This window comes from Sus scrofa, chromosome 18 (assembly GCF_000003025.6).
Source record: "Sus scrofa isolate TJ Tabasco breed Duroc chromosome 18, Sscrofa11.1, whole genome shotgun sequence".
NCBI classification, from domain to species: Eukaryota; Metazoa; Chordata; class Mammalia; order Artiodactyla; family Suidae; genus Sus; species Sus scrofa.
This window is the reverse complement of record NC_010460.4, coordinates 51895066-51920476: the sequence shown is the minus strand read 5'-3', so window position 1 is coordinate 51920476 and position 25411 is coordinate 51895066. Positions and strand designations below refer to the sequence as shown.

The 25411-nt window shown below is 42.5% G+C and overlaps 2 protein-coding genes across 5 annotated transcripts in view; one reads left to right on the top strand and one right to left on the bottom strand.

Annotated features, from left to right (window-relative positions):
- Positions 618–11078, bottom strand: PSMA2 (proteasome subunit alpha 2). The gene is made up of 8 exons (XM_003360207.5): positions 10948–11078; positions 7338–7414; positions 6484–6616; positions 5023–5145; positions 3942–4023; positions 2124–2197; positions 989–1046; positions 618–903 (listed from the first exon to the last, which is right to left on the bottom strand). The coding sequence occupies exons 1-8, from the start codon at positions 10986–10988 to the stop codon at positions 787–789; spliced, it is 705 nt and encodes a 234-aa protein (XP_003360255.2). The 5' UTR covers positions 10989–11078; the 3' UTR covers positions 618–786.
- MRPL32 (mitochondrial ribosomal protein L32) overlaps positions 11186–25411 on the top strand; it is a 44215-nt gene continuing 29989 nt past the window's right edge. Inside the window, exons 1-4 of one of the 4 annotated variants that reach the window (XR_002340469.1) lie at positions 11188–11354; positions 13011–13192; positions 15648–16466; positions 16993–20332. Coding sequence is in view for 2 of the 4 variants with exons in the window: in XM_003360208.4 (XP_003360256.3) it covers positions 11225–11354; positions 13011–13192; positions 15648–15902 (567 nt within the window). In the remaining 2 variants the exon portion in view is untranslated. Of the gene's footprint in view, positions 11355–13010; positions 13193–15647; positions 20333–25411 lie in introns of those variants that run through there. The other 3 variants (XR_002340468.1, XM_003360208.4, XM_021079164.1) reach the window with 3 other exon arrangements.

The window sequence follows — 25411 nt, the reverse complement described above, 5'->3', positions numbered from 1 at the left end:
CTGAGGTCAGAGACCCATTATTTGCTTGCTCACATGAGCCGTAACCTGCAGAGAGGGTTCTGATTACACTGAGATTACATGAATGAGGGAGAGACTTAAGCCATAATTTGACATTTAAGTATCAGTATTTTATTTCCAGCACTTGTTCATCCTGGATTTAAAAGAGCTAGTAGACTCTAGGGGGCTCTTTTTAAATACATTTACCTACTTGTGATGGAGAAATCCACGGTAACTGGCACACCATTTTTTTCTCTATTTCCATAATCTATCTCCTAGGGGAGACCATTTGGCTGGGCGCCCTAGGCAGCTCCAGCGCCATCTCAGAACATCCCAGGGTCTCACGGATCCAGTTAATGGTGCCTGAAAAACATCTATGCTTCCCGCCCCGTCTCAGATTCTCCCAGCTCTACCAGCAGTGATGTGTACTGAAACAGGCAGTCTGCTTTACTGCAGCACAGACAACATCTGACAGGAAAGAGGGAACGAGACTTAACCAGACCTGCATGAAGCCTAAAGAGTGAGTTCACTGTTCTGCTTTGTAATGTGGCTTCTAGAAATCAGCGGTGATAAAAAGCAGGAAGTAACTGTGTTAAAAGTTTACTAAACTCCTAAAAGGCTGGAAGTTGAATTTAACAGTTTATTATGATTTATAAGTCTCATTTTAAAAACATCAGTCCATTAAACCATGTAGAAATAAGTATGCAAAAAGTCTGCAAAACAAAACATACTTTAAACATGTTTAAGTAGAGAGAGATCTGAAATTCAGGATTTTCAGTCACTTCGTTATTATGCAATGGCAGCCAGGTAATCCTTAACTTCGGTGGGAGTAAGCCTCCTAAATCCGGCTTCATTGCAGATGCCAACTTCTATGTTATCTTCTGTCATTTGCCCTTCAAAGCTCTCCTGATGAAGAGGGAGGGAAAAGGTCAATTTCCCAGCAGTTAATTGTAAAATCATTACCAGTCCCATTGGTGGGTATTGAACTAACCTTTAGGGTTAATATGGCTGTGTGAATGGCATCTTCAAGTTCCAGATCTTCATTGTATCTAAAAAATTTGTTGATAAACAGTGTTTTATGGCCCTATTAACATTATTTATGACTTGCAAATGCAATGATAGCAACAGTATAAATCCAAAACACTCTTAAAAATATTAAGTTACAGATTAATTATTTCAGTCGCCTCACGGAGCTGGCTGTCCCCAGACAAGAAGCTGACAGTCGCTTCTTGATGTGCACACTGGGTGTGCAGTCCCATCATGAAGAATGTAACCCTAACATGAGTTTATTTTAGGAAACTTCCTTTAAGTGTAAAAATTTTAATGGATTCAGAGTGTGGTGGCGATATTATAATAATTTACAAAAGTAAGGCAGAGAATCAGACCCTTGCTAAAATTTCCTATGTCTGTTCTTATAATGTTTGGAAGACTCATAATAACATGTAAAAGGAAAAAGAAAGTGCTTTAAGATCCTAAGTTTACCAACTAATCATAGGTCTCAGATTCTAGTAATTTAAACATTATTGAAAATGTACTGAGAAGTTTCATTTGTTAGCTGTGATCAATTACAAACATTTTTCTTTCAAAACGCGGGACACTTTTTGATGGACGACAGCCATGCGGAGTCTAGAAGAGAGCTGCAAGGAGGTGAGAGCAGTTTGCCATGCTAGGCAGGGGCAGATTTTTATGCATCCCACATTTCACCAAGCACATAAATCCCAGCTTTAATCCACCTTCAACACCAGGTAGTTGGCTCCAAGATTTTTTTCTGTAATTGTCAAAATGTAAACTGTTAAGTTTTCCTCCCCAAATTTTTACTCCAAATCCAATCTTTTTTTTTTTTTTTTTTTTTTTTGGTGGGGACTTTTTTTAAGGAAAAAGTAAAATAAAAAAAACCCACAACATTTAGGAAAAAAAATGAGAATGCAGAAAGAGAAGTTCTTAAGAAATGAACATTACCACTTACCACAGTGAAAGCTAGGAGCTGGGATAGGGAGACGTTTGCTGTTCCATCAATAACTAGACTCCCATACACAGGAACACAACAAATTTATTCAGATTCCTGGTTATTTAAAGAGCTGAAATTTAAAGTATGTTCGCTAATGATTCTAGTTTTATGAGCCTACCTTTTCTCAAGGAACGTTTTCCCATTCACATAGTTCTTTCCCATTGCAGTGGCTTTCCAAGCAAAGTAGGCTCCCTTAATCAGGAAGGGAAGAGGAAAAATCATATTTTAAATCATTATTATATATGCCTTGACATTTATTTCTTGGTTCAATAATTTGTCTCTAACGTCTAAGGTCACGGAATTTTTATCGAGATGCAATGGAGTATGTCACAAAATATGGGGTTTTATTTTTTTGTTTTTTTAGGGCTGTACCCACGGCATATGGAGGTTCCCAAGCTAGGGATCGAATCAGAGCTGTAGCCACTGGCCTACACCACAGCCACAGCAGCAACAGATCTGAGCCGCATCTGCCACCTACACCATAGCTCATGGCAACACCGGATCCTTAATCCAGCAAGTGAAGCCAGGGATGGAACCTGCGTCCTCATGGATGTTAGGAAGGTTCGTTAACTGCTGAATCACGATGGGAACTCCTTTCATTTATTTATTTTTTTGAAAGGTTATTAGCAGGGTAAATGACAAAGAGGCATGAAGAGACTTTTGGAGGCTATGGGGAAGTTCAGCATCTTGATTGTGGGGATGGTTTTCTCAGGTATTTACATACATCAAAAGCTCATCAAACTGCACACTTTAAATATGTGCAATTTATTGTACAAAATTTATGTTAAAAAAAAGAAAGAAACTGAGGTTAACTCAGAGCCAATAATGGAAAGTAATATTTTAGGCTTACTAGAACTGAAGGGCTCCAAAAGTCTGTCATATGTATCTAAAAAATGGTGACCAACTTGCCATCGTCTTTGGTGACTATGTTAAAAAGACACAGTTTTGCATTAAAAATTTGCAAAGGTGTTGATATTTTGAAATCTAACATTAAGCAAAAGCAGCCAGCAGTATGTCATATACAACATGACCTCATCTGCTGAAAAAATATATACACACCCACACACACAGACACTGAAAGAAACACACCACACATATTTTAAAAGAAAGAACTGCTTTTTGGATACAACAGGGGCAAAAAGGGCAAAGATGAAAGCTGGATGCCAGTGCCAGTGGCTCTGATACCCACCAGGAAGAAAGGTTAGAAGGCTTTTAGCTTCAGAAGCTCAGATACAGAATAACAAAATACTTACTTTTATGACTTAAGTAACAGACAACCAATTTTTTTTTTTTTTTGCCCTTTCAGATTACAAAGCTAGACCAGAAGTTTTGGACTGAGTGAACCTGCCTTTATCTAACGACCTATAAGCTACGCAAGATCAGTTTTTGAGCACGAGTTTTTAATTCTGGGTCTCCTCACAGCAAACGTGAGTGACAGACACGCGACACACGTGGAAGAATGGTACCCTCTACAGACCCCAGCCGACTCGGACACCGATCTCCTGCTTTAGAGCAGACCACGCATCCATCTCGCAGACCATTGAATTCAAGACAGTAACAGCAATGTTTACGCAGGAGTCACACTCCAGTCAGACCTAAGAGTAAACTGAGGGCAAAGAGCACTGCCCCCTAGACCCTTTAATCTCTGCTTACAATTTTTTAAAAGAATTCCAGACTTGAGATTTGATAACAACTATTTCAACCAAAGTATGTGACGTTAACACAACAGAAGAACAGAGCACAGAACTAAAGGAGCTCCCTTAACTGAAGACTGTGAATTACCAGCACTTTAATGTGTAAGTGAGTATGTACTGCTTCGACGGCCCTAAATGAAAAACAAAATATTCTAATTTTTAAGCTTTTTATGGCTTCTATTATTATTCGATAGTCAAAGAGCGCTTCGACAAATCCCTCAGATATACCTAACGATACTTACAGATGGATCTGACTGAAATAAATACGGTCGTCCCTCATTCCAACCACAAATAAGCAAAGACACTCCAAATGGACGAACACCACTGAAGAAAGAAAAAGTGAGAATAACTTGGCATCTTCATGGTCTTTAAGTCAACCTAAGGTAAGAACTTATTAATACTCTCAAGTAAAGCAAATTATAAAGTAAACCGAATGAGACTTCTAAGCTCATTAAAAAGTATTTAAGGAGTTCCCGTTGTGGCTCAGTGAGTTAAGGACCTGACACCGTCTCTGTGAGGATGCGGGTCTGATCCCTGGCCTTGCTCAGTGGAGTAAGGATCCAGCATTGTCGCAAGTTGCAGTGTAGGTCCCACTTGAGGCTTGGATCTGGTGTTGTTCTGGCTGTGATGTAGGCTGGCAGGTGGATTTAACCCCTGGCCCAGGAACTTCCACGTGTGGCAGGTGCGGCCGGTGCGGCCATAAAAAGAAAAATAAAAGCATTTAGCACCTTCTAAATAAATTCAAAATGAAGCTGGTACTGAGGAACAATAGTCAGATCATTTTGATAAAGGTACTGAAATACATTTGGGGGTTAGTAAGTGTGGAGTAACAACACTTCATGTTCTAAAAAAATGACAGGTTTCAACAAATGCAGCTTTTCCGCTGGCTTTACACATCAGCAACCACCTCTGCACTACTTCGTCCATGTCACACCCACACTCGAGGACAGCGGCGTTAAAATGAATACAGATGTGTTAGAGTTACTGCTTTCATTATGGGCTGATGATCATTGCTGGTTAGAAGATCAATTTGGAAGCAGCCGTGACTGCCCATAAAGAAATGTTTCAATCACTCGCCAAAGGCCTTTAGCTAGAAGCTGCTTTCTGCTGTTACACGGACAGCAAAAAACCATTCCCACTTCCTTGTTAAGAAAATGTTACAGATCCAGTTAAGAACAGAAATAATTCATCACAGTGATTTTCTCCACAGATTAAGGAGACATGGGAATACCGAGTCCTCTTTTATTTAAAAAATATGTCTAATCTTATAAAATGACCTTTCTTCCAATTCATGATACATTTCAAGTAGTAAAATCGACTTACCCTGACTGGGTGTATTCTTGCATCACGGAAGCTACTCTCTGTACCAGCTGAGCTGTGGGAATGGGTTCTTGGTAAACGAGATAGTATTGCTGAGCTAGTTTTCGAGCCCTGTGCACAAGCACTCTGACAGACAGAAAAGAAAGAAGATGTAATTGAAATTAAGATGCTCTACTATCTAGAGACCCGTTCTACCTCTATAGGAATAAACCTACAGCACAAGTCTGACCCCCATCTCCTTAACAGCAGCTCTCAGCCCAAAGCCAATCTTGTTCTTACCTCTGACTCTGGTTAATTTACAAAATCCAGAGCATCGCAGAGGAGCTAAACGGCAAAAAGAAGAAACCTGTGGACCAGGGGTCCAATCAGCCTGGCCATGACAGCTTTAGTGTGTACAAGGAGAGCTGTCTCCCCCAGGGGTGGCTTACCCCAAGGGCAGGTACCTTGTCTTTTTATATCTAACTCCAGGCAACACACTAATATGTACAGGCATGGAACACACACACACAAATTTAAGCACATTTTTCTCACTCTGCCTCAATCTCTTCCACAGACAGGATTTCAAAGAGTACCCTTCAGAGATTAATGAACAGCATGAACCTACTTATGGAAAATCTGTCAGAAGTATAACAATCAAATATATTAGCGAGACAAACAGGATTTACCTTTACCTGCCCGTCATCCCTCTGAACAACAGCCATCACGTCTTAGTTTATTCCGTGAGTGCGAGTCCCCTGCGGGAGCCTTTCCATACAGTGCTAACAGGGAAGCCTGGCCACGCGCCAGTGACACTGATGCTTTTTCTGACTCATCAAAGGGAAATTTTGGCTTTGCCTATCTTGCCCCACGAAATAAAGAATGAAGTAATAATACTCTTTTTACTTGACAAATGGCAAAGAAAGCTGTCAATCTCTTTCATCCTGCTGGTACCTGATGCAACAGGATTACTCTCTTTCCCGTGAAATATCAAAGGAATGAGTGTGTCAATAGCTAGATCCTGTCTGGCCGCCACATTCCACAACTTTCAGTGGCCTTTTGAGAATGTTGTCTGTTTGCTGAAAACAGAAATAAGTCAAAGGAGGTTAACTCTGGATGGTATGCTTTCTTTTGCCATCTGACCACTTTTTAAAAATATAGTTTATTATAACATGTATTGCTTTCATGGATTTTAAAATACATGAGAGAACAGCAAAGGCCTTGAAGCCGAGCCCTGGGATGGCAGAAGAGGGACTATGATCAGAGGGGACGGCAGAAAGCACTGCACCTGTCTCCTCGCACAGCTTCTCCTCCCTCAGGTAACCCCCGCCTGTCCCCCTGCCACGGACGAGGAGGCTGCCGTCGCTAAACTAAGCAAAACCGACAAGTTGGGAGATTCAAGGAGCAGCACCCTCTGACTTTTCTCCTCAGAGCAGAGATGACAGGCAAGTCAGAGGTGGCGAGGAAGGGACGAGGGGCAGCAGGTACCTGTAGTCTGGGCCCATGCCGCTATACACCAAACCTATGTGCTTGGTGATGGGCTCCACTTTGTGGACACTTCGCTCGTCATACAGGATGGATTTCTGTTTCTTCTCAGTTGCTAAGACCACACCATTTGCAGCTTTAAAAAAAAAGAAAAAAGAAAAAAAAGACCTAAATGTTTACCTATTTAAAGACTCTACATCAACAGTTTTCTAATTATGCAAGCATCTCCGCCAAACTCCTTTATTTCTTCTTACTTATAAAAACTTTCCTTCTGGATTTCTATATTAAAACCACCCAAGGAACGGTAAATCAGCTTTCCCTCCAGGGTCATCTGTATTGCACGAAGAAATCCCTGGGCTAGAGGCATCACACAACTTTCTTTAAAGTATTCTAGGACACCTGAGAGTCCAGAGTTTTAAAATAATGGAATTCTCCTTACTTGGCTCATCGCACATATAATTTAAAATTTAAAAATCAACGATACATTTTTTTTGCAAGATATCTTTAAGTTTTATAATTAACCCTTTCTAAGTTATAGAAAGAATAAAAACTGCCAAAGAATAGTGATATATATAATCAGTGGAAAAACAAAAGACCACTCAGTTTTCTGAATAGGAAAGACTACTTGTAGGTTACCACAACTAAATAGACAAAGGTTTTTTTTTTTTTTTTAATTTAATCGTCTTCTTTGGCTTATTGGCTTATTTCTCTTTAAACTTCAAAATACTGTAGATTAACAAAAAGAACCGTTAAAAATTATGCCGCTACAGGTATTTATTTTTACATTAATTACTAATTAATTCCAGAAGAACATTAGAACAACAAAAACAGGAATCTGAAATGAAGCATTTAATTACCTTTAATTCCCACTGAAGGGGCTCCTCCAGCTACAGCAGCCAAAGCATATTCAATCTGTACAAGTTTACCAGATGGGCTTAAAAAGAAACAAAGGTATACGCTAAATCCACACATTCTCAAGTATTTATTATAAGAACATCTCTGAGAAAGGCCACACATATAGGCCAAGTCCAAGCACCAAGGAATAGCTGGGATTTGAAAATTATCATGAAGTTGAACAGAAGCTAAGTTTACTAGGTATTGAACACATTCATAGTGAAGCTCTTATCTCTTTCCTTTGGTTGTTTTTTTTTTTTTCTGCCACTTAAAGCAGCATCATTATGTTGCCTTTCACCACTGACCGACTGTGTGACTTTGGGCAAGTTACTTAACCTCTCTGTGTCCCAGTTTTCTGTAAAATGGGGTAACAGTAGTGGTAGTTTACTTATTTCAAAGGTTGTGAAGATTAAATGAAGTGATGCCTTGTGTTCCTGGCACAAAATCAGCAGTGAGTAAACACCCAATAGTAATGTTATCAAGAACATGTATGTGTCTGTTAAATACCAAGTAACACCATATTATTCCATGTGTGTGGGTTAAACATTTTGTAAAGTAGACATGGCCTGAGACATAAGACCTCCATATTAGTCGCAACAAGGTGTTTGTTATATAACACAGAGCTACTTCTAGAAGCTATGAGCTGGTTATACTTAACCTAATTGGTTTTTGAGTTTGGTAGCCAAATGCTAGGCCCAAACTGGCTTTTTAGGTCATACTTTATTTGATCTAGTTGTTGAGTTAGAACAATCACCATAAACATCACCAACCTTTCTATTATATAAACAGAGTCCTTGAATCAAAGCAATTTGTCCAAAGTGGCACACAGCTAGTCTACTACCAGTCTATCTCCAGTCTACTACCGCAAAGATGGTCTTGAATTTCAGAAGGTCATCTGTTTCATCTTCATAAAATTATAGATACTCTGTCACTCAACTCACACCATCCCACCTTGCTCCAGATACACAACTACTCTTAGAAATAAAAAAACTCTTGGACAAGCTAATCCCACTGTCTGCAGTGCACTTCATCATTATCTGGTGGACTCTTTCTGGCCATCCTTAGAAACGCCCGTCCTCAGGGAAGCTGCCCTAACCACTCAGATCAGGCTGAATCCCATGCACTCAGACCTGTAATGTCTCATGCTTCCTCTCTGGCTAAGATTCATCATCCTTCAATTATTTTTGCACTACTTATAAAGCATAAGCTCGGTTCAGTCAGTTCTTCAGCACATAACCTAGGACCCGGAGTCCACAATCATTTGACTAACAGACAGACACTCATCTAGACCTCTTTAGGGAATAAGCCTAGGGCCAGCAGTTTAAAAACTATTAAAGGACAAAATTAGGTGACCTGAGCAGAATAACACTGATAAACATTTAAATCTTTAAAATTAAACTGTTCTTGTTTCCCCTTTAATGGTCATTATTTTAATAATCATATCATGACCTTCTGGGCCCATCCAGCTTTCAGTTATTCTTCAATACCGAATTTAAATACTTCTGGGGACATTTTAAAAGATTAGGTAAATTTAAAGTTACCTTTTCTTCTGTTGCCGTAATCACACATACACACTCACTGAGCTACTCAACCAACTTTGTATTCAATCAGGCCAGTATTCGGCTCCAAAGCACAGGGATAACTGAAGAAGCCTTCTAACTAGTTTTCCTCTTTTCTACTCTTACTTCCATACCCCTAGCCAGTTATCTTTGTACTGTGTCACCCCCTCTCTCTCCACTTAAATCCTGTAATAATTTCTTGGTTCACTTACAATAAAAACTCCTACAGGGCCCTGGAAGATGGCCCCTGCCCCATGCTGCCTCCCTGCTCACTCTTAACTCACTGGCCTTATATGAATTTAAGAGTTCAAGCTCAGCACTTTCATACATGCTTTTTCCCTCTGTCTACAATTCACTCTACCCCTAAATCTTCAAATAGTTGGCTCCCTTTCATCTTCCAGTGCCCAAAATCAGCCCCAACACTGGCCTTCCCAGACTATCCAATCTAAAGTTATGTTTCTTCTTTCTGCTTCTCTTGATAAAAATTCCTAAGTCGGGAAAAAACATTCTTCAGAGTGCATTAGTAGGTACCAATTTGTTTACTCGCTTATTATCAATATCCCCAACTCAATGTAATCTTCAAAAACACCCCTGCAGCCTATAGTTCAGTCTCTGGTCACTTCCATCATTAATAGTCTAATACGGTATTACAACCGGCTAGAAACAAATGTTTTAACTAAAACAGAACTGCACCGTCATGTTAAAGAACAAGAGTGTATTTTAATAAAGAAACTTATCATAGAAAGATTCAGCCCCTGATAACGAACGGCTGTTTTATGTTTCAGCTCCCCTAGGATCACTCTTCGTTACAGATAAAAGTCCAGGTTTGTTCTGCTCATGAATATGAACAGTGACTACTTGGCAAATACTGTTTTCTATCTCTGTATATGATAAGATCTTTTATTAAAAAGAAGGTGTTTCAGTATTTTAAGAAGACATCATACAATAATGTAAAGTATTAATTTTGTCGTCAGAAAAAAACTCGGCTGGAACGTTAACTCAGCTATTCATCTATGACCACTGGACGAGTTATTTAATTGGTCTGAGCGGTGGTAATTAGCTCATCTGTAAAGCGCTGCGATAACATTTACCACACATGGAGGCAGAAAGAGATGCAGTAAGCTGCACCCACATAAAGTACTCAACAAGTTAGACCTCGCCTGCTTTCAGCAGTCAAAATAAGAATATATGTTAAACGAGGCATCACTGATCTATAGGAAAATGATCAAACTGAACCATTCCCCCGCTCGATTATTAAATCTTTCAATGATGATTTTCTTACACTGGAAATGATGACAATTCATTTCAAATTTATTTTGAAAAATATACTTATATATTTACTCTAAAAAAGGCCTACAACCTTTCTACAAACAAACAAAAAATCCCCCTCCCAATACAACAGCCAAAAAGCGCAAATGCAGCCGAGGAGTTTGGAGTCCTCAAACCAGGGGGCAGAAAGATTACCGCTTTCATTTTCAGTCCTTAAACTTCCGGTGGGAGCACCAAGGAAACCGAAAGCGGGAAGAGCTTTCGAAAGACATTAATGCCAAATGCAGTCTAAGACTCGGACCAAACTGGAAAGTTGGCCTTTCCGAGAAAAGGAACCCCATAGATTTGACCAAGATTCCGCGCTCCGGAAGCTCCCGAAATCAGGCCTACTTGGGTAAAAAAAACCAAAACTGTGAGTTCTGAACGGGACACTCAGAGACAGCGAACCCAAAGCTGCCTTTTCTAGTGCCCAAAGCCAAAGAAAACACCTCGGTGAGGGCCTCCACCTCCCGCAGCGCCAAGGTCGCCCGGGATCCCCGGACTCGCGTCCCCACAGCCCCCCGACACCAATGCTCCCCAGGCCGCGGGAGGGCCCCGCAAATGACTTTGCAAAGTCGCATTTCCACCCCCAAGCCCTCCTGGGCCTTCTGAAAGCACCAGGCCAGAGACCAGGATGGGAAAAACCGGGTCGGCTGAGCTCCTGCAACCTCAGCTACATGGAGGACCTCGGAGACCCCTTCCCTACCTGAATGTAGTCAGCGAAAAGCTGTAACCACGCTCCGCCATCTTTACCCGAAGATCCAAGGCACAGCCGCACACATGCGCACTGAAGCCCGTTTCTTCTCATTTCCCCTCCCCGCGCCTTCCTTTCTCTCTCTCTGATTGGAGAAGAATCAGAGCCGCTCCAGAGGCATGCTGGGCATTGTAGTTCTAAACGAGACGTTGGCCGACTCTGATCTGTGCGCATGCTCGAGGTAGGGGTGGGCCCCCGGCCCGATGGGCGTGGTTTTTGGGCGAGCAACATGGCGTCCGCCATGCTGGTGCTGGTGGTTCCGCCGTGGCCCGCAGCCCGGGGACTTCTCCGGAATTGGTGGGAACAACTGCAACGGAAGCTTCAGCACAACCGGCTAGGCCTTCCCCTTCATCCTTGGGGTAGGTAAAGAAAACCTCCGTGGAGAGCGGTTTGGGCCCGGGGACCCCAGGCATGGTTGTGGACCCCGCTCCTGCTCTGCCCTCCTCCCGCGGTCTGATCTCCCGCAGAGCGTAGAGGACATTGTCCTGGACCTTCATTTACTTAGAAGCAAGAGACAGCAATTTTTGCTCCCCAGTCCCCTGCAAAAAAGGAAAAAGGCCCTGCACTTGTCCCATTCGTGCCTAGGGGCTGAAGGGCATTAGCTTGGCACCACGCCGAGCTGCTGTTTCGATCCTCTTGTCTTTCCTTTCGTTCCACTTCCTAAAGCAATTTGCCTTCCGGTGTTTGAGCTCTGTGCAGTTGAATCCTGATCCTCTGTTTCCCATGGCAACTAAGTTTTGCTTTTTAGGGCCTCAGCCCCAGGCGTACGGAAGTTCCCAGGCTAGGGGTCAAATCGGAGCTACCGCTTCGGGCCTGCGCCACAGCCACAGCAATGCTGGATCCCAGCCGCATCTGGGACCTACACCACAGCTCACTGCAGTGCTGGATTTTGACCCACTGAGCGAGGCCAGGGATTGAACCCACATCCTCATGGATATTAGTCGGATTCATGTCTGCAGCCCCAAGACGGGAACTCCCAACAGAAACTACTTTTAAATGGAAGCATCTTGGATGTCATTGATTCCACATTTACATTCTCCTCGATTTTGAAGGTATCCAGAACATGGAAGTGATAATACCCAGGTAGTATGTCAAAATTTATATGTGCTTCCTGGGATAAATCTCCACAACTGTCCCATTAGGTGTCTGCACTTTTCTACAGATGTAGGCTCAGAAGGGAACCAAAGTGACACAGGCCGTCCAGAGCCTGTGCTCTTAACCACTTGTCTGGGCTTAGCAATACTTTTAGATAAACTGAAAAGGAATACCAGTTGTTAAGTGTTAGACATCTTTGTATACTTTTAAAAGTTTCTAAGATCAAGAAGTATTTTAGGTCTGAAGAATTTAGCCAGGAGAGGGTGAAGGAATCTCTTTGGTTTTATAAACAATTTAGAAAAACAAGAGTGAAACGTTGGGGATCACCTAAATAATTAATATCTTACAAAGAATGAGGAGCTAGTTCTTTTCCTTGGAGAATTGACATGGATCAAGATTAAATATCATGAAGAGCTAAGTGACTTAAAGTGTCTGCCAGGACAGAGGCGCTAACGCAGTTTGAATCTAATAAAGGACCAGTCAACATTTATCTCAGGGCCAGTGGAAAGCATAGATGTCCTTGCAAAGTAACTAGGTACTGCCCACCAAGTAGAATGTGGACAACTGAGTAAATTTTTTTTTCGGTCTTGTGTTGGGTGCCTCTCAGACTTTTTTCATGTTTACTACTCACCCCCTGAGTTCTGTATTACAAGACGAGAAACTTTTGGTAAAATTTCACTGATTGATTTAAGCAGGTGCTGCTAAGAAAAATTCTGTGTTCTTTAAAATGACTTCATGTATGAGCTTTAGTATATTGTAATGGCTGCTAAGGTTTCCTGTTAAATGTCTGTTGACTGTAATATTTTATCTATGTATGTGCCTGTTGATATATCACTGTTGATTGTTAAGGAGAGTGATATCTGTAAATAGTCATTTAGAAACTAGAAACTGATTCTGTATCTCCATGTTTTATTTTGTAGGACCAGCATTGGCAGTCCAAGGTCCAGCTATATGTACAGAACCAGCAAATGATACCAACGGAAGCAAGGCGATTTCCAGCCTTTTGGATAGTGTCTTTTGGATGGCAGCTCCCAAAAACAGACGTAGCATTGAAGTTAACCGGTGTAGAAGAAGAAACCCTCAGAAGCTTATTAAAGTTAAGGTAACACGATGATTTTTGTTGATGTGCTGTTTCTCCTCTACACTGCATTTTCTCTCAGTTTATCCAGATAGCCTATGAGTAAATTATTTTTGGATCTTATATGTCTCCTGTTCTCTGACCTAAATTAAATACAATATTCTTATTATGTGTGCCCACTGTCCTGTAGCCTAAATACTAGCAACACAGTCAAAGAGAAAGTTTGGAGTCTGGATAGGAATGGGTTGTAAAGAGTCTACTTGACGTTTGTCTTGTGAGTTATGCCAGTCCTGAGCTGTGTGCCTTTGAACCACGTATGAATAAACCTTTTTTTTTTTGTCCTTGGCTTTTTGAGGGCCGTACCCACGGCATATGGAGGTTCCCAGGATAGGGGTCTAATGGGAGCTGTAGCCGCCAGCCTACACCATAGCCACAGCGACACCGGATCCGAGCTGCATCTGCGACCTACACCACAGCTCACAGCAACGCCAGATCCTTAACCCACTGAGCAAGGCCAGGGATCGAACCTGAAACCTCATGGTTCCTAGTTGGATTGGTTTCTGCTGTGCCACAACAGGAACTCCTGAATAAACATTTTTAACTATGCAGAGTCTAAAGTTAAAATCCCAAGATCTATGGGATATTGGGTTTTACTAGCCCTAACAGATTTATTCTATTCTTCACTGTATCCAGTAAATTACCATGAAGGAAAATCCTCAGGTAAGTAATAAACATAGCTAATATCTATTAGCGCCTAAGATGTATCTGAGCACTTTTTGTGAACTATCTTATCATAGCCTCACACCAACCCTCCAGAGTAAATACTGTTTTGCTCAGTTCTAAGATAAAGAAACTCAGGCAAAGGGAATTTGCCTTTGGTCACAAACTTACGTGGGGGAGCCAGAAGCTGATCCCCGGCAGTCTCCCTTTTGGGCTCACATCCCCTCTTGAAACTGTGTGCGTGTGTTCCTGTCCTCGGGCAGTTCTTGATCTCAGTGCTCCTTCTCCTCCTCATCTCCAGTGGGTACACTTTCTTCATTGATCTAGTAACAGAAATCATAATGTTTGCTACCTTTCATCTGCTAATTTATGGCTTTTACAGCCGCAATTTGAGTTCCTGTTTACTCCAGGGCATTCTCCCCAGCAGCAGGGCGGTGCAGATGGAACTCAGGAGCAGAGCATTGACTTTCACAAGCCTACTCAGTCAGTATAGCAGGCGCAGCGCTCAGCCCAAAAGTATCACTGAGCCATGGTTGGGACCAGACCTAAAATGTGTAACTGAAAAATACTCCATTAATTAAGGTAGCAGTAACCCGTATCATTTGGTTGAGGGCATGTAAGATTTTAGGAATGAGCTCTATCCCATGGTTTCCCTGACTTGGTTTTATCTGAGGGAAAAGAGGAGCTCCTGTTCTGCGGATTCATTTTCTTACGGGCTTGTTTTCTGCTTCATACAGAATATTATGCTGAGCTCTTTGTTAGGAAAAGGGCACCAACTGACTGGGTATCTTTTCCATACCTCGAGTGGGAAGTGCAATCCAGTTTTCTAGGTACCAGAGCAGAGTGAGAAGCTGGGGGTGGGTGGGTAATTTACAGGTTTTTTTGTTTCTCAGAAAAATGAGATTCTTTTGTCATCTACCCCATACATGTTTATTAGTCTTAGCAGGTGTTTAGAGTTTCTTTGATGCTGCTGTTAACTATTTTTCTTTATATTTCAAATCTACCTTTGGAACACATTGAAAAGAACCTCTTTAGAGGTTAGAATTGTCTTACTAAAGTTGGATAGACATAGAAAAACCCATTAAAATACCCTCAAATTATAATTTATGGGGTGTTTTACATTAAGGAATAATCAGTGTTCATTTATAGGAAGAAAAATGACACCGTATACCAACTATACTTCATACAGGAATTTGAATTAGACTGTGATGTTCAGAGGAAGCCAGGTCGTAATGCATTTAGCATCTTGTTCGTCCCAGGATGGGTTGAAAGAAAAAGTGAATTCCCTTTTCCTTGGTCTTATTTAAGATGCTGGCCATGTGAATCAGCCTGTTGTGTTGATGGGCTCTTTATCAGATGTTTAGCTTTTGAAGATGGGGGAATGGAGTATCATTTCACATAAAATGACTACTGTATTTAAGGAAAAGTGTACCAGACTCATGGAGTCTCCTGGTGGCTCAGCAGGTTAAGGATCTGGCATTGTCACTGCTGTGGCACAGGTTCGATCCCTGGCCTGGAACTTCCATGTGCTGCAGGCCTGGCCAAAAAAAAGGTATACGAGGTTGAAAGTCTGAGTTCTACTCCCAGTTTTTCTACGAATTCAGATCAGCATATGTCCTTGTTCCCTTATAAAGATGGGGTTGAACTCGGTGGGGTGTGAACATTCCAAGACAGTTCACATATGAGCCCCACCCCATCGGAGGTGATTTGTGCATTATGTTGCCTCTTGTTTAAATGTTTTTGTTTGTTTGTTTTTAAGAACAATATAGATGTTTGTCCTGAATGTGGACACCTGAAACAGAAACACATCCTCTGTGGCTATTGCTATGAGAAGGTGCGCAAGGAGACAGCGGAAATCAGACGACAGATGGGGAAGCAGGAAGGGGGCCCTTTCAGGGCTCCTACCACGGAGACCGTGGTGCTGTACTCAGGGGAGACACCCTCAGAGCAGGATCAGGGCAAGAGGATCATTGAGCGAGAGCGGAAGCGGCCGTCCTGGTTTACCCAGAACTGACACCAGCCATGTTTCAAGAGGATAACGTCACATAAGACATTGCTCCCGAAAAAAAAAAAGAAAGATTCTTTGTTGGTTATGCGGTTTTCTTGGCTATTCTTCATTTTTATGCTTGTTTTTAAATCATCAATATAGTTGAAAACATTCTTTATAAGCAGGTCGTCTTTTGTGGGGAATTTGAAGCTTATATCAGGAGTAATGTTTGCAGGTATTGATGCAGAGGCTCAGTGGGTCTGTGTGTCTGTTTCTATTATACTATAAAGTTTTATAAAACAAACAAAACATTTCCAGGATAGAAAAATGAAGCTATTTAAAATTCATAGCCCGCATCACACATTCGGGCTCTGGTTTTGTTTGCCAGTCGTTCTTCTGCACAAGAATACTTAACACAAATGCTTTTGTTTGGTTACATCTAGAAATGAGTTATTTAAATTCTAGATAACGGTTTTTTTAAGATGACAGTTGTAGCAGTCAGAAAAAGTTTGTTCTGTTTGTTTTTTTGTTTCAGCGAATCAACATTGCCTTCATATATGGCACTTTATATGAACGTTAATTGACTTAGAGGTGAGTCCTCGACATTTTATGTTAAATCAGAATGACGTTCAGAATTCATTAGATGGTTCATGAGATTTGAACTTAAAGTTTTGAGAGTTTTTTTTTTTTTTTTTTAAGGAGAAGTCAGTGAATCCGGTAGCACACAGAAAATATACTGAGGGGATTTCCCTTGCGTTTTCCTTCTAGTTTATTTTACATTTCCTTTTAGTTGATTTTTCTTTTTATCATTTTTTTTATTTCCATCGCCATGGGCTTTTTACTTTGAACGTAATTCATTTCATCTTTCCCTCTCCCTCCCCCATTCCTGTGTCTACCCTGAGTCCAAGATTTGCTGTTTCCTGCCTCATTCAAAAAAATAATAAAAGCGAGATAGTTTGTTAAAACACAAGGAGAATTACAGTTGAATGGAAAATCAATAGACAACATTAGATAAAGCTCAGGGATATGTTTAAAACAAATCACATGCTACAGTAGCCTGAATACTTACAAGAATTAGGTAGTGAATTCAAGCCTGAACTTTATTTCCCTTGAAAAGGACGTCCCTGGGAGTTCCTGCTGTGGCAGAATGGGATCAGCATGTATCTGCAGCGTCAGGACGGAGGTTCGCTCTCAGGCCCAGCACGGTGGGTCAAGGATCCAGTGCTGCTGCAGCTGTGGCATAGGTAACTCAGATCTGGTCCCTGCAGGGCAGCCACAAAAAGAAAAGGATGTCTGTGGATAAGTCTCCACAGTCAAGGCATATAATTGAGTGCCTCTGTCATGGTACGAAGGCCCGAGATAAGTTTTACACGGGCGTAATCCGTGTTCACGTTCCTAGAAGTAAAATGACCAATTTCAAGCAGTACAGTGTAGACTGGTGATGTGTTAGAATGCGTTTCAGTGAAAGCAAATGCTTAAAACTTCCGAAGTACTGGAGTCCCAGTAAATAGCTCTCCGAAGACTTAGCTTGACCCACACACTGATTCTAGAGTAATCCGTTATCTTCATATTCTTACTAAGACAGACCTCTGCAGATACTTAAGTTTTACTCTGACAAGCTTTAAAAGTGCAGTGTTCACCTTTACTTGAGGTAGAATCAGTGATTCCTGAAAGTTACGGCGAACTAGGTACACACCTGAATCTTGGCACCTGCATCCTTGGCACCTCAGTTGACTGTCAGGTTGTGAAGTGTGTGTCTGGGTTATGTGGTTGACATAGCAGACAGCTACACAGATACACCTAGTGAGAATGTTTGGGCAGGGTCCCTTCTGTTTGCTCTTCTAGACAGATAAATGTTATAAAATGCATCCCCAAATTGGCAAAACCAGATACTTAGTTCACATCAGCAAAGCATGTCATAAAGGAGGAAGCGTGTCACTTTTTAAAAAGAGGTTGGCCCCACAAAGTTACCTTTACAATAGATTCTATGGCTTAATACCTCCAATTTTTACTGTCTGGAAGAAAAAAAAAGGGCGTCATGAGTTTGAATTAAATCATATATGGAACCAATTCATTCATGTTCTGAACGTTGGAAATGACCCTCGTCCCCCCCCCCATCTAGATGTTGAGAGAGTTGCTTGTGGAGGGTGGGGTTCCAGTTGTGGTTGGGAGGGTGGGTGAGGAAGCGCTGTCCCCCTCTGGTTGGGAGCTCTCCCCTCCACTTCCCAGGCTCCTTTATAGCCAGTTCCTAGCAGACTGCCAGGTTCTGAGACTATGTCTGACTTCAGTGCATTTCCCTGCAGAGAGTCCTCAGGAATTCTGTTCATCTCTTTCTTGAGCTGCTGCAGTGCACGTTGCAATTATGTTTCCAGTCTTTTATTTCTCATTTATCTTCTTTAGTAGTTTGTAACTTACAAAAATAATACCTCACGCTAGGTAACGAAGCAATACAAAGTACGTAAGTGAACACTTCAGACCTGGGTTTCTGTCACCACACCTGTCACACCACCGCGGGGTGTATACTTCTAAATGCTGTATAGCCACGCAATGGTTTCTGAAACAATTCTGATCATGTCACTTCTCGATGAAAACCGGCTCCTAACTAACCCTCTCCGGTGCTCTCAGGATCTGTACAGGTCTGCGTAGCCACCTGCCCCTCAGTGCGGTGCACACGCCGCCCCCAGGTGGCTGGAGTCATAACCACCTGGGGCAGAGATGTGACCGACACCTTCTCAGCCTGCATCACAACTCTCACTGTCCCCACTCGGCTTCCCTCTGTCCTTCCTCCCCGAGTCTCCTTCTGACTCCTCCCCTTCCCCCCAACCTCTAGAGTGCCTAGCGCTCCATCCTTGGGGGAGCCTCATACACTGTTACGGCTTTGAGTAGCAGCTCTATCTTGGTGTCTTGCAATTTGGTATTTCTGGCTTGGGCTTCTCCCCCGAAATCCAGACTCATATTCAGATGTCTAACCAATGTCTTAACTCGGCATCCCCACTCAGAATCTCCTCGCTCCCAGCCCTCCTGCCCCTCGCCCCGCCCCCCACCCCGGTCTCCTCCATCTCAGTCCGTGGCCACTCCATTCTAGTTGCTCAGTCATCCTTGACTCTGGATGACTCTCTGTCTCTCTCTCTTTGTTTTTCTCACACACCATCTATAAGTGCAGCCGCAGGTCGCCCTGGTTCCACATTTGAAATAGATTCTATAGGAAAAGATGCTCAACATCCTAATTATTAGAGAAATGCAAATCAAAACTATTATGAGCATTATGTTACACCAGCCAGAACGGCTGTCATCAAAAATGCTATAAACAGTAAATTCTGGAGAGGGTTTGGAGAAAAGGGAGCCCTCTTACATTGTTGGTGGGAATGTAGACTGGTAGAGTACAACCACTATGGAGAATAATATGGAGGTTCCGCAAAAACTAAAAATATAACTACCATGGGATCCAGCCATCCCACTTCTAAGCGTCTGTCTGAAGAAAACCATAATTCAAAAAGATGCATGCACCCCAATGTTCACTGCAGCATTATTCACCATAGCCAAGACATGGAAGCAACCTAAATATCCATCCGCAGAGGAATGGATAAAGAAGTGGTATGTATACACAGTGGAATACTACTCAGCTATAAAAAAGAATGAAATAATGCCATTTGCAGGAACATGGATGGGCCTAGAGATTATCACACTAAGTAAAGTTAGTGGAAGACAAACATGGGACATCACTTATATGTGGAATCTAAAAACAGGATTCAAACGAACTTATTTGCAGAACAGAAACAGACTTTGAAAACTTATGTTGCCAAAAGGGACAGGTTGGGAGGTGGGGGGGTGGACTGGGGGTTGGGGATTGGCATCTATTGGCGTAGGCAGACTGGCCAGTAGGGACCTGCTGTACAGCATGGAGAACTCCACCCAGTATTCCAGGAAATCCATGTGGGAAAATAATCTGAAAAAGAATGAATGTGTGTACACGTATAACTGAGTCACTTTGTTCTATGGCAGAAGTTGTCACACCATTCTAAATCAACTCTGTGTCAATGAAACTTTAAAAAATGAAGGAAAATAAGCATCCTTTGATCTGACCATTCCTCACCACCTGCGCCACTGCCACCCTAAACACAGATGCCATCGTCTTGCCTAGAATATCAAAGTACCCCACTAACTGGTCTCGCTGCTACCGCCTTGGTCTCCTATAGTCTTTTCCCAATGCTGCAGCCAGGATCCTTTCATAAGAGGTCAAGCTGTGTCTCTCCTCTCTTCAAATTCCTTTATTCAAAACCTTAGATGAAACATGCAGTTCCATGCATGAGAATTTTTGCCTTATGTGATTGACATACATGTATATGTACATATTCCTTATGAATAAACTGCATTTGGGTAACTCAAAAATATTTTATGTATGCTACCAATGACCTCTACTCGAAATTGTGATAAATCTATTAAATGTATGAACGATTTTTTTCACAAGGTGTGTGACGTGACTTTTAGACCCAAGAAGTACAAAGAGTAGGGGCCTCTCAAACGTCCCTGATATGGGGATGACTTTAAGGATCCCCTCAGAATGAATTCTTGTCCCTACCACTACCCTCCCCTGTTCAGTCGTTACGTTTCAGGGGATTGGGACGGGATTGGTCCTTCAGTCTTTCTAAAGCAGTGCTGAGGAACTCTGCTGTCTATGATTAGTGTTTCTTTTCCTGGCACACACACCAAAATAGATGCTCTGTCTTTAGCTGCAGCTGGTAAAAAGCAGTGTCATCCCGTGGCCTATATTGGTGCATAGCATCTTTATTTGTGCCTCTGGAACAGAACGGTGTCTCTTCACTCGTTTCTACAGCAGAGGGCAACCGAGAGCCTGTTCCTGATGCTCTAGGGGCTGCCGCGCTCCCCTGTTTTCACCAGGATAGGTTTACCCAGTTGGAAACACTTGTGATATCACCCGCCCCTGCCGGTCTCCTGTCCCATTGACGTCGTGTGCCTTCCCTTTTGCCACCTTTGTGAAGTTGCTAGTGAGTGTTAGGGATGCCATGTGGAGCAAAAATGGGAGGAAAGCTAGACGGGCAACCTGTTCTCTCCCGGACCTGTCGTGAACAGTCTCAGAGCCAGCTTGACAGTTCAGCCTGGACAGCAAATTCGAGAAGGGCCACAATTTACCACGCGATCCCGAGGCGCCTCGCTAGGGGGCAGCAGGCGAACTGCCCTGAGGTCATCTCCGAAGAGATAAAACCCCGTCCAGCAGTGCTGGGAACATTTCATCAGTTTCTACCAGAGCCTTCTGCGCGTGGAGAGCAGACAGGATTACTGCAGGGGAGTCAGGGCAGTCTGCAACGCTGAGGCCAGATGCTGACTTCAATGATTCTCTCCCCGGGGGGGGGGGGGGGGGATGCGGTGGGGGCGACTTTCCTCCACCCTCTTCTTCCCCTACCCAACACCCTCGCGGTGCAAGGAGTCTGCTTAAAGATCAGATTCTTTCCAAAAGCTTTTTTGCAGGGTAAAAGCTCAGAATGCTACTACTTTGCAGCCATTTCTCCAGTATTCTCAAACATTAACATTTCCGTTGCCAAAAAAAGTACTGGTTTTCTCATCGCCATTGCTCTAATCCTGCAATTCTCACCAGGGGTGATTCTCTCCCCCCACCCCCGGGGATGGGAAGTGTCTAGGGACATTTTGGTTAGCACAACTTGCAGTCTCAGGGCAGAGGAGTGTTACTGGCTTCTAGTGGGTAGAAGACAGGGAAGACACTAAACATTTCTCCATCCAACTCAATAAAACCTTTTATTTTGAATAAAATACGTGAAAATAAAATGCTTAGGTTTTCTAGAAGTTTCACTGCAATCTTATATTTTCCATAGTTTAAACTCTCAAGGTGAGCCTCAGGGCTAAGCCTCCTATTGATCTAATTTTCCTATTGATCTCCAGATTTTCCTCTAATTTTCCTATTGATCTCCAGACCCATATATGCAAATAACACCAGAGATATCCATTAGGATGTCAGCTCAAAGCCTAACAACTTCCAAATCTTTCCCCCTGAATTGGCTTCTCTGGAAGTATAGTTTGGTTCACTTATTCATTCAACAAACAGCTATCATGTCTAATATTTCTTCCCACCTCTAGCACACTGCTGCTTGGCAAATTGACATTTCAGAGTCAGCACGTGGAAAATTATCGATCGTCTTTCCAGCCCATCCCCATCAGTCAAACCTGTGCCTGACCCACACTTTCCCCCCTTGATCAAAGCTATTCCTTCTTACCAAGCTGCTGGAGAAAACCCTAGTCATTCTTGATTTTTCTCTTTCCTTCCCATCAGACATACAATTCAAAAGCAACTCCTCGAGTTTACCCCTATAACGTCTGAGACCCAAGGCAATTGATGTGGAACCATAGGCAGGGATACAAAGAGAGTAGTTAGGGCAGGGCAAGAGTGGGTCTAGGGAGACAGACCAAGGGTCTCTGGCGGTCATCTACGTTAAAGATGATACAGCACAGACCAGGATGGTGGCCCTGGACATAGAACTCGAGGAAGTTTAAATATATTCTGGAAGCAGAAGAGGTGGGACTTTGTGATTACAAATCAAGAATGATTCCCAAGTTTCTAGCTTGAGCAATGCAGGAGAGGTGATTAGGAAGCCTGTGTGAGATGAGGGCAGGTGATGAGGAAAACTGAAGATACTCTTTCTCAACGACTTTTGCTTGAAATACCATTGGACATCCAAGCTGAGAAGGCAAGGTAGCTACTGGACATGCAAGTGGGTAAATTCAGAAACAGTCAGTGGATGGAAGGTTTTTAAAGCCATGGAAATGATGGGGTTATCCAGGGGGAGAAAAAAAAACCTAAACTGAAGAGAAAAATCAGGAGATGTCCCCCCACAGATTCCAAGTGAGGAGAGTGTGTCAAGATAGGAAGCCATCCATCCTGCCAAATGTGGCTGGAATGAGGACCGAAAAGGGGCCAATGATTGTCGCAAGTGGATTCGGTTGGTTTGTGACATGACAAAAGTGATTTCATGTGTGTGTTGGTGGCAGAAGCCAGATTGGAGTGGGATGAAAAATAGACGAACTGAGGAGGTGGAGGCAGCATGCCTAGACAGTTCTTTCCGAAAGATTTCCTCTGCAGGAGAGGAGAGAAGTGAGGTGATAGCTGGAGGGGGGTAGGGGATGGAGGGGCCACCATGTGTTTGTGTGTGTTTGGGTGTGTGCATGTGTGTGTGTTGCAAACTGAGAGAGCAAACTTATATCTATACTCATGGGAATTTTCCAGTAAAAGAGGAGACTCTTGGCAAAATGATGGAGAGAAAACAGCCAGACAGCCAGACAGCCAGACAGAGGGAGCTGTGTTTAAGGGGGGGGGGGTTCAGACCCAAGGCTCACTCTGTGTGAGCCTCTAACCTGACACCTAAAGATTCAACCAGGAGGAAGACCTGGGACAAGGCTGCACCAAGTTTGTAAGGAAATGATTTTGCTCATTAAAAATAATAAGTAGAGAGTTGTTGTAGTATTTATGGGGAGAAACTAAAAGTTGGTTTTGAAAAAGAAATCACAGATTCAGGAGTTCCCGTCGTGGCGCAGTGGTTAACGAATCCGACTAGGAACCATGAGGTTGCGGGTTCGGTCCCTGCCCTTGCTTAGTGGGTTGAGGATCCAGCGTTGCCGTGAGCTGTGGTATAGGTTGCAGACGCGGCTCAGATCCCACGTTGCTGTGGCTCTGGCATAGGCCGGTGGCTACAGCTCCAATTCGACCCCTAGCCTGGGAACCTCCACATGCCGCGAGAGCGGCCCAAGAAATAGCAAAAAAAAAAAAAAAAAAAAAAAAAAAAAGACAAAAGAAAAAAATTAAAAAAAAAAAAGAAATCAGATTCAACCTAACTCTTTTGAATCCCCAGGGTGGGGGCCAGATGTATAATAACTTTTCTTTGGTTTTAGTGTTATGCTTTATAACCTTATTCCATGTTTCCAGATTAACAAAAAAAATTTATTTGATTTTTCTATGATTTGATTTTTTTTTTACATGCAAAGCTTTAATCCATCTGGAATTAATTTTGATATGGATGAAATCTAACATGATTTTTTTTTTAAACCCTCAGGTATATCACTGATTTCCCTAGTACTGTTTACCATTTACATACATTTGCATTATAAATTCTTATATATGCTAGAGTCTGTCTTATGCTATTCCTTCCCACTTCTGCTCCTGAACCAGGACAATGCCATTTTAATGACTGAAACATTATAATGCATTTTACTGCATGGTAAAGGAGATATCTCCTTCTCTTTGTTTTAAAAAAAAATTGCTCTATAATTAATTTTTCAGAATGGACCTTAGAATCATTTGATCCAACATTATATTCATTGAGATTTTGCTTGGAACAGAGTTAATCCTTAAATTTAATAAATTTGGCCTATTTAGTCTTTCTGTATAGTAACATGATGTTTTTCTCTATTTTGTCTTAATTAAGATTCTCTGGTTTTCCTCATACAGATTGCATGCATTCCTTGCAAGGGTCTGCTCAATGCCCTTGACCCAAACCATTGGCAGCAGAGGGGAGATGGCATCTGATTAGCCAGCATGGCTTCCACCTCCTTCAGACAAAGTAGCCCTCTAAGCCAAAAGAAATCTGAGAAGTCCGATTCATTTTCATACTTTTCTGGAAAATGCCTAGAAGTCTGAATCTGCCCTCACAACAGCCCAATCTATAATGTTGCTTTTCCCATTTTCCTGCCATTAGGCTTAGATGAAGCAAATAATTCCATTTGGTCCAATATATTGATGCTTTAATGGCCGGTGTTATGTGTCACGTGTCATTCCAGAGGCTTAGTGGCTATTTTTGCTGATACAACCTTCGAGAATAGGAAGGCCAGGGACATCTAAGTGCACACGTGGAGCCAGCGCAGGATGCGGTTGATAGGAGGTAATGTGAGCACCAGGAGAGACAAATTCCCCAAGAAAATTATTATTTCCAGTTAACTCCATCATTCAAAAGCAGAATTAGTCTTTATGTTAAACTTACACGCATTTTTCTTCAATATGATGGGGGTCATTTACTGAACATCTGTTATATGCCAGGCATTTATAAATCTTGGCCTCTAAGGGAGAAAGCAAAGGACAAAAGTCTTAGGGAAGGCACAGGCCAGTAAACAGGATTCCTTACCCCAAGGACTTGATAAATGTCCTGGGCCAAAGAATAGGCATCTGAGGAAGTTCCCCGTGCCCTGCCAGCCCCACGCAGTCTGCAATCTAACTCTACCCTTGGAGGGAAGGCTGGAGTTTTGCTTCTTGGGTCCAGCCTCGGGAAGGCAGAAAGACTCCAGCAAGAAGTGGCCATGTAGTATTTTTAGGCAGATGGGCCTTTTGCAGTATCACAGAGGGGTGAAGAACCACAGAATGTCTGGTCCTGATGGTTCTTGCTGGCAGGAACCAAAGGTGACACTCCAGGTAGCAAGGACAGAAAACCAGGGGCCACACAGGATGATGGCTTCTCAGTGGACACCGAGAGCCCCATGTCCTCTCTCTTGTTACCAGGTAAACCCTCCAAAATCTAAAG

Coding starts and splice junctions, on each gene's coding strand:
- PSMA2 (XM_003360207.5), bottom strand. CDS start 10,988: ATGGCGGAGCGTGGTTACAGCTTTTCGCTGACTACATTCAG. Junction 6,617..7,337: donor CCCTTCAGTGGGAATTAAAG/GTAATTAAATGC, acceptor TTTTTTTTAAAG/CTGCAAATGGTGTGGTCTTA. Junction 2,198..3,941: donor TATTTCAGTCAGATCCATCT/GTAAGTATCGTT, acceptor TTCCTGATTAAG/GGAGCCTACTTTGCTTGGAA.